General features: G+C 46.3%; 1 protein-coding gene across 1 annotated transcript in view; it reads right to left on the reverse strand.

Moving 5' to 3' along the window:
• LOC144152681 (uncharacterized) overlaps positions 1–13,540 on the reverse strand; it is a 54,323-nt gene that overhangs the window by 8,050 nt on the left and 32,733 nt on the right. Inside the window, exons 7-11 of the mRNA XM_077684063.1 lie at positions 10,469–10,707; positions 9,297–9,421; positions 7,882–7,996; positions 4,888–5,064; positions 2,289–2,405 (exon numbers count right to left, since the gene is read on the reverse strand). Of these exons, the coding sequence (XP_077540189.1) occupies positions 2,289–2,405; positions 4,888–5,064; positions 7,882–7,996; positions 9,297–9,421; positions 10,469–10,707 (773 nt within the window). The remainder of the gene's footprint in view (positions 1–2,288; positions 2,406–4,887; positions 5,065–7,881; positions 7,997–9,296; positions 9,422–10,468; positions 10,708–13,540) is intronic.

Consider the following 13,540-nt stretch of genomic DNA (forward strand, 5'->3'; position numbering starts at 1 on the left):
GCAGCCTACCATTGTCCCTGAAGAAGAAAGTGTATGACAGCTGCATATTACCGGTACTCACCTACGGGGCAGAAACTTGGGTGCTTACTAAGAGCGTTCAACTTAAATTGAAAACAACTCGGCGGGCAATGGAAGGGAAGATGATAGGTGTAGCATTAAGGAACAAGAAGAGAGCGGAGTGGGTCAGGGAACAAACGCGTGTTAAGGACATATTAGTAGAAATTAAGAAGAAGAAATGGACGTGGGCAGGGCATGTAATCTTGCGAAGGCAAGATAACCGTTGGTCATTAAAGGAGCCATGAAGAGAAAATGCAAGTTGGTTTTATTCGAAAGATTTCGTGTTTTATAGTGCCCCCAGCGCTTGTCCGGATACCAACGGTGCTTTATTCACTGAGAAATTAAACCATTTAGGTTAAAATTTTGATTTTCCCGCTCAATCGTGCGTTTTCGTGGTCCCAAATGACATCACAGGAACCGACCGCTCTGCAGCCTAGAGTACCTTCATTCACGCATCCGCCGTACAGGGTAGAGACACGTATACGCTGGCGCCGCCATTTTCGGTTGCTCGCTCGCCGCCGAAGCAAGTCATTGTGTCAAAACCGCGCTAAAATTATCGCCGCAACGCGGTTTACTGAAGAAGTTTGAATCATATTGTCTGTTTCGCGTTGCTAGGTCTCGTGGGAAACGAAAAGAATAACGCGTTGAGCCCGTTGGCCCAATTGCGGCGGCACGGGACCGTTCAAAGGTTGTCACCACCCTGTACAGCGGTGTTGGTTTGTTCCCGCGTTTCTTTACGTTCCGTAACCTAGATGGCGCCACCATACCGTGGCAAGCGTTTGGTTTGTTTTTGCCCGCATTTAAACCTGGCTTATTTTTGTTCTGGGAGAAAATTTTCGTTCCCTGAAACAGTGCTCGCTCGACAAATGGGGTCACGTAAGACACCGTTGCTTGCGTCAATCGGCCAGTGTCGTCTGAGACAACCCCAAGCCCCGTAGTGCTGTGCAGCTAAACCAAGCATGCTGTGCGCAGTACGAACAGCAGAACGCATCAGTACTTCTATGTTTACATGTGCTTTCGTAACTTCCACTGTTTGTCCCATCATTCTTATTGCTTTGTAAAGAATGTGCCCTAAATTTAAGCGCAAATCGCTCGTTCGTCTAGTTTGTAAGCTCTACCTAATTTTCGTCTGCTTCTGCCAGCCTCCGCCAATCGCAAAGCTTAGCTCATGTGACATCATAGGTTCTGTTGCGGGAAATGAGCTGGTGGGTCGCATGACCATTCCCGTTTTTCCTAATTATGTAGCTTATTTGAGCGAAGTTTACGTTAAAAGTGGTGTCAGTATGATTCTAACGAGACAATCTTTTGAGTGAACCAAACTTGTGTTTTCTCTTCATGGCTCCTTTAAGGGTAACAGAGTGGATCCCTAGAGAAGGCAAGCGTAGCAAGGTGGCGGCAGAAAGATAGATGGCCAGATGAGATCAAGAAGTTTGCGGGGATAAATTGGTCGCATTTAGCGCAGGACCGGGGTAGTTGGAGAATAATGGGAGATGCCTTTGCCCTGCAGTGGTCGTGATGATGAGTGTTTAAATTCCGCGAACTTGCTATCACGTCTTTGTAATGTCGGAAAATTTTACTTTGATACAGTTTTCTTTTTTTAGCTATGTGTTGTTTTTACAAGCAAGGGAACCACAATTCGGCATATTCAGTATGAGAGTCAGCCATCATCCGTCAATTAGTATAAAAAGGAAAAAAAAAAAAGAAAAAAAGTTTCCGGAGTCATTCCTGCGAAAATTCACATCAATCTAGATATATACTTCCCTTTACACAAAAGCGTAATAGTCGTGACTTTACCCAACAATGACTAACTAAAATTCCTACGATGCTGATGCAGCGCACACTCATAGTAAAATGTCCACATGCCGTTCCAGAAGTTCCAAGGCCTCCAATAAGTAAATGAGCCGAACGCTCCACCGAAATCGAAATATTTTTGCTCTAATTACAACCAACAACTCATGGTAAAACTTTGAAGTATATTATTTGTGCATTGCAATTTTTTTGGCATGACCTGGGAACTTTTGACAAAGACTGTCGTGCTGTGATCGCTGGTCGTTTCCTGGAGACGTCAACCGAGCAAGACACAGTTACAATAAGGCTTTCCGATGTGAGCAGAGGAATTATACGCTCCTTTGAATTTAAAACGAAAACATCATCAAACTACTGGTTGCTCCTCTGCACTTCTAAACGCTGCATGAACTTTCGGTTCCCCGAGAAAGATGACAGATGCTTGCCTTCCTGGTCACAGTGATGTCTGTGTCGAAGGATTGCCAGAACTTGATCTTATGCCGGAAGGACGACATGGCCGAGGGATGCGTCTTCACATTGCTCCATCCATGCCCGATGCAAGTCTGGAAAATTAGCGCAATCAGTTATTCGAAAAAAATGAATGCCGTTCCACTCAACGTGAAAGCTGTCGGAAGTGCAGAGCAGTGATTCGCCATAATGGCATGTGGCGCCATTATCCGCTCACTCTTACCACCCATCACGCTCTTCGCCGCCATGTCTCACTCTGTTGATGAGTGGAATGGAGGTTTCGTCCAAAGCAATTCAAAGTTCCCGCCCTCGCAGCACTCGCACGCACACTGGCTAGAACGGCACTAGCGATAGTTTCGTTGTTTTTGTGCTTGCTCTTTCATCCTGCACGAGTCGGTGCCTTACTGCGTGCTTTGGAACGCGTCGTTTTTAGCCGACACTTTTTTTCGCGTACTACCACAAAAACCAACCCAACAGGCGTTCTTAACTTAATAGACGTGGTAGCTGCCGGTTATTTACACAGATTTTGCCTCAAATATAAGTGCAGTTTTCTTCGCCCTAAACAACGGGGATTTGTACGACAAGCGTACCGGTTCAGTAATTTAGAATGGTTATAGCTATATAAACCACTTGGTTTTCGAAGCCTATGTAAGACGCCATTACAGTAGAACGTCGGGCTCTTCAGGAGCCCATATTTCGCTGCGCGGTCTCATTCCGGCAGTCGCGTGACGTCGCAGCATTACAGCGAGCAAGCTACGACGATAGAGTGAGCCCCTAAGGTGCTGTGCACTTATAAATGGTTGAGGTTAAATACTTCTAAACATAGTTACCACGAGTGAGAGAAAATACTTTGCAATAAATGTTTCGTGAAAGTTTGCCTTTGCTTGATACTCTGGAGGTTGCCGTCTAGCTATCTGTACTGGACGATCGGATTCATCCTGATTCTTGCCCTGAAGTGCACCCGCGCACAGCCCAACTGGTGTGCCAGAGGCAGTGACTGAGGTACCAAGCACGCGAACAGCCAACGGGAACGGATGAGTGCGTGCATGGTGTGTCCCTCTAGTCCTAAACTCACTCAGCGCAATGTTTCGGTTTATTTATTTATTTATTTATTTATTTATTTATTTATTTATTTATTTATTTATTTATTTATTTATTTATTTATTTATTTATTTATTTATTTATTTATTTATTTATTTATTCATTCATTCAATACTGCAGGCCATAGGCGGCCGAAGCAGGGGTGGGGGTGTGCACAAATTGTTACATAAATAGTAGAAATAGACATCAAAGGTAAACGTACAGAAGTGCATTGCACGAAAAGGAAAAGTTGAGAAAAAAAAAGCCAGAAGATGCAAGTGCGATCTAATAGGTCGGAGAAAATAAGGAAAAAAGAAAAAGGTGGGGGTCGGGGTGAGGGATCATTATGCAAATATAATAAAGAGTCAATCTTGTAACCGTTCGGTAAATGAACCTACATTTCTTGACAAACATTTCGGGAGGCCGCGCATTCCAGTAACTTCTATTACGAGGGAAAAAAACAGTGTTCGAATTTGTTTGCGCGAGCAAAAATCGGAGTCAATTTTGCAGGGTGATAGTTCCTGGTCCGCCGAGATGAAGGAGGCTGTAAGTGCAATGAAGGGTCAACTAGAAATTCGCGGCTCCTGAGTTGGTAGAGCAACTTGTCTCGCAATTTTCGGCGAGCCTGCAGTGTTTTTATGTTGTTTATTTTCATTAAATTAAATATAACCCCCGCCTAGTCACGTTGCTCGCTTGCGCTCAACCGTACGCACAGATTGCCCAGCAGCCTATATGAATAGGCTAGCCGCCACCCGGCAGACCAACTAAGCACCTAGGCCAGCCGCCAGGGCGATAAGCCGCTGGTGAAGCCGACGTTTCACCCTCGCCTAGTCCCGTGGTACCACAGCGTAGAAGCTCCGAGCGAGCAAAGCAATAATAAAGAAAGCTGCAGGTTATGCGTCGTCTTCTCAAGGTCATTTCGATGCGATGAATGACCCTGAAAGATGTAGCGCAGTAAAGCTTTAGCTATAAAAGCGAACTCGATTCATAGCTACAACGGCAGCGTGGAAAGCAATTTTGAAGCAACCCATGGTATGCGTTTATCAAAGATAGCCAACCGTGGTTACATTTCTTAGCGTAATCAGTAAACGTGAATTAGTAACGGGCCCTGGAGAAGGCTAGATAATACGGCGCCATTCTTTTGTAACCCTCATTAGGCTTATTTGCGACTTCAGTGCGGTCGTGTCTAGCTTTTTTCTTGATCCGTTTACACTCCATTGCGCGGCACGCTAACCAACCAGCCAAGCCTTCCGTATAGATTACATTTGATGTTTTCGTTATTGTTTCTAAGTTTTTCTTTTATTCCTTTAAGGTTACTGTTGAAGTTACTGTTTAATGAACGACATTGACATAAAATTTCGGCCAACTTATAACTTTAGTCCTGAACTCAGCGAGTGGGTTACGAATTGAGTGCAGCAATGCTTCCAGCAACGAGGTCGTCGCTTGAAAATGACCGTGTTTTTAAGACGGCGAGGTCCTTTAAGAAGTGCCTCCTACCTCGGCGTAGTTCATCCAGATTTCCTCGAAGCAGGCGTTTCCGGGCTGCAGGTGGTCCACCGTGCCTGAGATTTTGAACAGAAGCGCCACCATGCTGAGCGACATGCAGACGCTTCCCTTGGTCTTGGCCGTCGTTCGCGGGGGCACCATCGCCTTCAGCCAGTTGATCCCCATAGTCTGCGATACGGCAAGGATGGCTTCCATAAGCGCACGCTGTACATCGGAACCCTTCACCCGCTGACACAGCCCATGCTGAAGGGGCATCGTTATCTCAAAGAAAAGAAGTAATCCCTAGCCCCGGGCTCAAACAGTTACCCTGGAGTCGGCCAGTGATATGAACTCTGCTGGGCGAGCACGCCAAAGAAAATCATAGAGAAGCCGTTCTCCGCTTTGCAATGCACTTATTACAACGAAGCTGTTTGTCTAACCCCGCGTAGTTCTCGCGCCCGTGTGGAACGAAAACTCATGAAATAGGATCAGCATCCAATGGGCAGTACGATTAACGTTTGCTGGTGACTTACGCAGCTCGTTGGGAGGCGGCGCCTCTTTCTCGTGCGTGCCTTAATTTACTCACCAGCGTGTGTTCAGAGTACCCAAACGTTCATAGAAAAGATAGGCCTCCATATTTCGATACAGGACGCCTTATATTGCTCCTGCAAAATGTCTTCTCAACAATGCATTAACGTTTAGAAGTGAAGTCGCCATTAGGAGGTGGGTGTAACCTTGGTCTTTGTAGCCAGGCTTTCCCGCAGTGTATGTTGCGCAGTAACGCATGGCCAACTACGGAGGGAGTATAGTTACAGCCCCCCCCCCCTTTGTACCCCCCCCCCTCCTTTACCGCAGCCTCTTTACCGAGCCCCGTAGATTCCTCGCCATGAGCGGCGTCTCTCTACCACCTTGCATTGCGCAATGCAGCCCGCTCTTCGGCGGCTGCCTGAGCCGCGTACTAGAGTTTGCGTTGTTATTAGATTCTTAGCACTCCGTAGGCCTAGTATGTTCCGGGATCCGACTGGGCACTTTGGCATTCGTTCCAGTTGGGAGGATTACTTCCGCGGGCTGGCCCTCGCCATCCTCGCGCATTTGTTACGTTGGGGCGTTTCCTCCGATTGCAGGCCCAGTCGGATCCGGGTCAACACGGTAGGAACGGAACAGACGGAGCATACAGCGTGCTAGAACTATCTATTGATGTAGGCGCGGTATAATAAAGCGTCATTATCTACACTCTACAATTGCGCGTGTCCTTACTCCGCGTAGTAGAGGGCGGACCACTGTCCTTAGAACTGAACATAGCAAATCACCAATATAGGTACCCTCCAACATAGCAAATGCAACAAGACCACCAGCTTCGTTGCAATTCTCTCTTCGCAGGAAGGAACGGCTGTGATTGTTTCAGCTCGTCGTAATGCATGGTGGGACTACCGGACACCGAGGACGTCTAAAATGTTGACATTATTTATTCTGCGAAGGAACGTTTGACATACACCTGAATGCAGCCATACGGCTACAAAGGAAAGCTATACAGCATCCTCAGAAACTTCGCAGTTGAAGAAAAGTTCTTCCTGGTTCAGGATTCGTTCCCGGGACCACCGCTTAAAAGGAGCAGTCGCTCTACCAACTGAGCTAAACTGGGGGCTAGCAGTTTGTAGCGCGAGAAGGAATTCATCAACAAATCGAAGTGAAGGACAGGTGTTATTCGACCACATTTAGGGGAAATCCCCAAGGGGGAGTAAGTTTCCGCAAAGGAAAACCTTCCCTTGTAGCCATTTGGCTGCATTCAGGTGGATGCCAAACTCTCCTTCGCAGAAACCTACTTCACCTTTGGGATTTCCCCTAAATCTGGTCGATTATCCATTCTGCTTAAAGGGCCATACCGCGATTCTCAACCGCGTACGTTTACCCTCGATTCCAGACCTTATACAGAGGTTGAATGAAGTAGAGGATTGGCTATTAGCAGAACGACTGTTTAGATGTGACGCCACCGCCCCTGTGTACGTTAAAAGTTACTTAAATGTGGAATTGTCCCGAGCAAACGCGTTGCATGTTGGGGCCATTTAGCCTGCCATGGCCCACCGATCTGGCACACCCGGCCACCAAGCGGCGTATGTGCATTGTTTCGACAGTATCCAACAGAGTGTATCTGGTTGCCAGTGCGTCGGTCATGTGTAGTGCCGCCGCAACAAAGCCATTGTGACCGTCGTTACCAAATGACGACTGTGCAGCTCCGCTGGTCATCCACATTCCCAGGGAGGAATGACCTCCAATTTCTACCTCCTGTTGCATTGTTTTTTATTTTCTGTACATATCCGCTCTGCTCTTCTTTTACACATCTTTTTTTTTTTTTAATTAGGGCTCCAGGGTCGTGGAATACAACCTATTTGCTTAATGCCTCCGTGCTCCGTATGCTTATTAAAAGCGTCCGCAAATATTCTATACTTCGAGTGCATTTATCTCGGCACTAGTATTCCTGCAGCTTGTAAAAGTGTTTGTACAAAAAGATCTCTTCCTTCATTAAAAATAAAACTTGCTGCCATCTCATCTCTCATGGTTTTTTTTTTACAATACATTTACAACTACGCACCAAACTAAAAATGTCTGCTTAAGATATTCAGCGCTGGTACAGGGTTGGTGCTCATGCCAATTGGATACCAATGATTCTCAGCGAAGACCATTTGTTTTGATCTGGGTAACCCGTCTTGCAGCGGGCAAAAAAACGAACTGAGGTTTCATGCCTCAAAATAGCCCCTCAAGTAACGATATGGTAAATTAGTGTGGTAAAAGAGCTGCTGGGCGACATATTTTAGTGAAGCAATTAGCACGATTACGTTACACTGTAGCAGAAAGGAATGTTGGGCTGGTCGGTGTGGATTCACGATGTTCAAAACAGTGCAAGAAAGACATGAACAAAAGTTGCTTGTCCATCGTCGTTATCTTTTTTTTAACTGTCTGTTTTGCACTGTTTCGAACTAAAGGAATGGCGGAGCCGGGCGCACTCACCATCGGGACGCTGGGCGTAAACGAGCCATAGCTGTTGAACGCGGTCGGGAAGACTGTCTTGCACAGAGGAAGCGGTCGCTGGTAGTGCGTCTCGATGATGAAGATGTCCACTTCTCTGATTAAATGAGAAACGACACAGAACAATGCTGCGTTTACGTGCGATTAAAGACCTCATATAGTCTTTAAAAGGACTAAAAGTGAAACCATGCTCTGAAAAACCCCGTGGAGAAAACTGGGCCCCCAAACACCACACTCACAAGAGAGCAATGACAGATTAGATGTGACGACAAACGTTCCCCTGTGTCCGGTGATGGGGGCACCTGTTACCTCATTGAAACCTTGTTAAATACATTTAGCTTCCCGTTGTTTAATTCTATCCGAATATAAACCAGAGCATCCAGTCTAACATTTTCAGCAAGAACTGAATCATTGACGACGCGACTGCGCCGGCGAAATGGTCTCAATTATAGACTGATCTCCCTCTCATAGTAAATCCGCTCGCATTGGTCAGACGTAGCCAGCGTATTGACTGTCCGCTTTATTCTCTACGCTTCCATAAGTCATCACACCTATCGGTGCCACCTCATGGGCCATTTTATGGAGCCGGTAGGATAAAATACGCAGTTTCAAATGCAACGGAAAACATTCCTTTGTCCCTAAAAATCCTAAATATGTTATCATGAGTCACGAAGAGCACAGCCTTTCGAATGACGCCAAGGGCAGCGTTTTTTTCATGATCCCTTTCGACCCCTTTTCCTAGATTTCCGTCGGTATTTTGTTACATTTATTAACCAGTGATGGTTATGGATAGTTCGAGGGGAATCCTCACAACAACTATAAATGGGGTGGAAATTCTAAACTGAGCCTTGTTTAGTTCTGGGCCCTTCAGAACTTCTATTCGGGGAGACCTTCCAGTTGTGGTGTGTTCGTGGCTTTTTATCGTGCCACTCAAGGTATTTTTCTAATGCAGGTTACATTTTTTTTATGTTTGCTTCCAAATATTGAACGATGTTTTTCGTCTTTTTTTTTTCTATTTCTCACCGTCTTCATTGTTCGGGTGTTCTTTTGCTACTTCGATGCCCCCAATGCGTAATTAGCCCTGTAACCTATAGGGCAAAAAAAATGAATCAAGTATCCTTTCTGTTCGACAAAAATATCTTTTGTGAGCTCGCATGCTTGCTGGAGAGCAACCGCAAGTCTGATAGCGCATTTAGAAGTGCTGTTTCGTAAGAGAGGTCATTTCCTCGTATGCATTCCTACCTACATGAACTAGTGCTGTCCTGTTATTTTCCGGTCCGCATTCCGGCCCACTCTACACAATGACGGCATCCATCGGCAGCTGGAGTTGCGACCTACGGTTTTAGGCATCACATACTACTTTATATCACCGGATATCGAAGCTGATAAAGCCTTACTCAGCAATGGTCTTCATGCGGGTGGCCACCTCGGTCGGCTCCAAGTCCTGCTCGCTAACGAAGCCACCGAACACCAGCTGGAAGAACTGCCTTGATGGCTTCTTCTTCAAGGCCTCCTTCAGTCGCTGTTGCGTACAAAGAGAGCGGCACAGGCGAAAACGTTATCAGCAGCCAAAACTACAAATAGCATACTGGCTTTGCTCTTAACCAAGGGGATACAACATAAGAAAACAGTATGAAAGCAGTTTCTTATTTAGTACTGCCCGGAACAACGGAACGGAGCCTTGTCTCTAGTTTGCTTTTGGCCATCGGAAAGCAATAACAAAACATGTAAGCAATATCCTTGCCGACCTGTACAGTTGTTTAAACGTTTATTGTCAAGCTCTCTTCACTATGGCATGATCATAATCGGGGATTGTGAAAGCGGAAATAGACTCTTCAAATTACTTATTATCCATGTTGGGTGTTACCGGAAGGCTGTGGAGCAATATTGTGCTGGACACCGCCTCACGACTTATATTATACCCACAGCTTGGCGTTAAGTGAGAAACTGGTACTGAACCGCCGTAATATCCTTGCCTTCTAGGGACTGAAACAATTAATGAAGCCCCATGACACATTTATGTATCTTCTTCTTCAAACTTGGCGTACGGATGGAAAATTTATTCCATGTTGTAGCCATACAGCCGCCTAGACAAATTTAATTTTTCACTTTATAGCTATACCGTCCTTATTTTACAGTGGCTCTGCATTTCGTACGTAGCAACGCGATCGCCTCATACTTGTTCCGAATGTGTAGTTCAAATAAATTCATTTTACCGGGCGTAAACTAAGCGCCCCACCTTCTAACATTGCGTCTGTCGCGGGTCAAGACCTCCACTTATGTTCCCCCGGCAAAAGAAGGCTCGCCACCAACAGCCCTGAAATTCACCTCGGTAAAACGGCGTTCAAGTTTTTCGTTGTTCTTTAATTAAGACTCCTAGCTTTTCTTATCCTGCGAATCACAACGACTGCTGCAGTTTTGGGAGTTCTGCATACCCTTCTCACTGTAATTTGTGAAGTTGCTTTAGCACGTAAATAAATATTGTGCTACCAATTAGGTAGGACGATGTCAACAATAATAATTAAAGAAAAACTATCATTACACAGGGAAATTCGCCCGCAACACTCACGTCTATGACCCTGGAGAACTGCTGGACGTTATCCCGCGACAGCTCGATGCCGATGAAGGCGACGCCGTCGAAGTGAAAGTCGTTCGCCAGGGACTCGATCATCTGCACGAAGTACCACTGGACTTCGATGTCCGTGAGCCCGTTGAGATACACGTTCAGGGTCTGGTGTGGGTTCAACGCCACCAGATTGCTCATGTTCGCAGATCGCTGGTTACGCCGGAACAGCTCGAAGCTCTTGTCTGTTCATTACAGGAAGCGGAACGGTACAATTTTTGGCGACAGTTTTCAAGCTGACAGAATAAAAATAGCGCCAAATTTAACACCCTTTTTCTCATCCCATGTGTTTGCATACGGAGTAATTTGCCCAACGAAAACAAAATACGTAACCGTTCGCGACAAAAATTGACGCCATCATGCAAATAATTTTCGCAGGGCTGACACATGCATTCCTCTCTACTATACCGACAGGACCTCAATCACTTAGGGGAAAAACACCATCACTATAGCAATCACACCTACTTGCCACAAGATTCTTGATTATTTACATTTATTGCCAACCTGAACTGAACTGCCAGAAAGCAAATAGTGCTCACGGCTCGACCCAATATCAAGCTGTTCTTACCACGTACCGTAAAAACCCGCGTATAATACGGACCCGCGTATAATACGAGGTGTAATTCGGGGGCAGCAAAATCAGGAAAAAAGTTTTCATCCGCATATAATGCGAGGTAAAGAGCACAGAAAACATTTATTTGCACTGCAGTTACCGTTCAGTCATTGTCAGTTTGCGCTGGCACTGCCTCCCGACGTCCCTCGAGTCATCGTCAGGTTCGCTGCCGCTGTCTCCTAAAGTCGCCTTGTCGGAAATTCCTTCCTACAGAAAGTGGTCCTCAGTGCCATCAAGGGCGTTCGAGATGCCGCATTTCTTAAAAGAGCGACTGACGAGCTCCTCTGGGATGCTGGCCCACGCATCCGCGATCCAGCCACAAAGCACCGCTGGAGAAACCCGCGTCAGCCATTCGGTAGTTGTCACTTACGGGTCTCCTGACCTCATCCACTCTTGGTAGCAGGACCTGATGCTGTCTTTGAAAGGCTTGTTGATGCAAACGTCTAGCGGTGGCAGCTGGGATGTCATTACTCCTGGCATGACAATGAGTTCGGTGGGGGTTTCGCGAAACAGCTTCTTCACGGAATTGGCCAGGTAGCAGCGAAAGGCGTCCAACACGAGCACTGACGGGAATCCCCAACAGTGCTCCAGCCCGCTGACACCACACAGACTGTATCCAAGCACCAGTTGCTTTCGCCACCTACGAATGCTGGCTTCGGTGACGCCGAACTGCCGTCCTGCGGCGCAATTCCTGATGGTCTCGGCACATAAAATAACTTTTCCTTTTATTGCAGCCGAATACTGTTTTCTTGGACCCGACATCGTGATAGACTGCGGTGAACGTGCCGAGATCCTTCGCGTGGTCAAAACAATCAAAATGGCACCGCCTGAGAGAAGCAGCAGCCAGCTAACGCAACCGCACGATGGCGCACCCTCCGCTGAAACCGAAAGTGTAAATTTTTGGCTGAAAACTTTGGGATCCACATATAATACGAGGCACAAATTTTACGTAGTAAAATTCGGAAAAAAAACTTCGTATTATACGCGGGTTTTTACGGTATTCGTACCAGCAGGTTTGTGTATCTGGGCCCTTATCCACGGTTATTGCTCCCGGCTTGATAGAAATAAAAGAATTTATGAAATGGTCGTGCTGTTGCAGCCTAAAACAAATGCGTCCCAGTTTCTTGGGGCGGCATTGCCCGTTCTTGTACAAAGGTATTCGGTGTCGTTTTTACCGAAATGCCAAACGTGTTTCAAACACCACTGTATAGCAACCGCATTTCGTCTTCTGAGCACTCTGTTCTTGGGTAATGTGGATCGCCATCGCCCTTAAACAAGTAAGCTTCAGTTGACCATTCGCGCCCAGGCGTACACGATGGAAGATTTACGCATCACTGAGTTCCTTTTCGGCCGTCCTCACAATCGCCAGTATTTTGTTACTGCCATTCCTCTCAACCTCACGGTGTTTAGACGTCCGGTGGCGCCTTTCGGAGCGTGGTGCCTCTGACGACATAGTGCCAACTAAAACTCAGCACACGCTGTTACATTTGCCAATGTACACCTGCTTTCACGAAAGTTAGATTATCGGCGAAATCAGCAGTTAGTTAACAAGGGGATTATTGAGGCCGTTTAAACCGCACGTATGGGCAACGCTGTCTCAAGCCTATACGCTTCTCCAAAACACCTTGGACGGAACTTTTACTTAACCTTCCGCCCACGCTGTCTCTTGATCAAACCAAATTATCGTGTCTTCTACTGTATAGTGTCCGATCACACAACTGGTCATGAGCGCGTCTTGTGTCTTTCATTCGGGTTTGGCTCGCGAGGTGTTTGGGGTGGAGGAAGGAGGGTACTAAGCTCGCTCAGCTTGCGCCGATGTAAGTCTGCAAACATGCAGTGTTTACATATGAACGTATGTTCTACCTTTTACAATAATTACAAGTAAGCGCTCATCCACATTATTTCTGTTCGCCTTTTTGCAACTTACCCGCCGAATATTTTTACTTCATGCACTACTAACTCGAAGGAATTATTACCTGACCTACATAAAAGTTCCAAGCCCGCTCCAAATACACCATCCCTGATTTTACGGCTGTTTATGTCAGGCCAAGCCTGTCGAGCCCACAGTCGCACAGTATCGCCTACGTCTTACTAGTATTCATAGCTGTATGGTCAAAATCCGTAATCAAAACCAAGTATGCAATTGTGGGGTAGTATCCCAATGCCTCAAACCTGAGGCAAACTATTATTTCGGGAACCATTGTTGCGACTATATTATGTCCTGAATACGAATGAGTGTTACAGGCCTCACTCGAAGCAACTATGGCCATGGAACCAGCGCATATAAGTTCCAGTAACTCGCTTTGGTTGCAACAGCTAGACTTAACGTCAGGTGGTTTGTATAAAGTAGCCTGGCCACATTTATTTGAGGAATAGGTGATGTCTACACGAAGAAACGCGGGGGA

The sequence above is a fragment of the Haemaphysalis longicornis genome, unplaced genomic scaffold (genome assembly GCF_048455015.1).
Source record: "Haemaphysalis longicornis isolate Haplotype H1 unplaced genomic scaffold, Haemaphysalis longicornis Haplotype H1 scaffold_9, whole genome shotgun sequence".
In the NCBI taxonomy this organism is placed as follows: Eukaryota; Metazoa; Arthropoda; class Arachnida; order Ixodida; family Ixodidae; genus Haemaphysalis; species Haemaphysalis longicornis.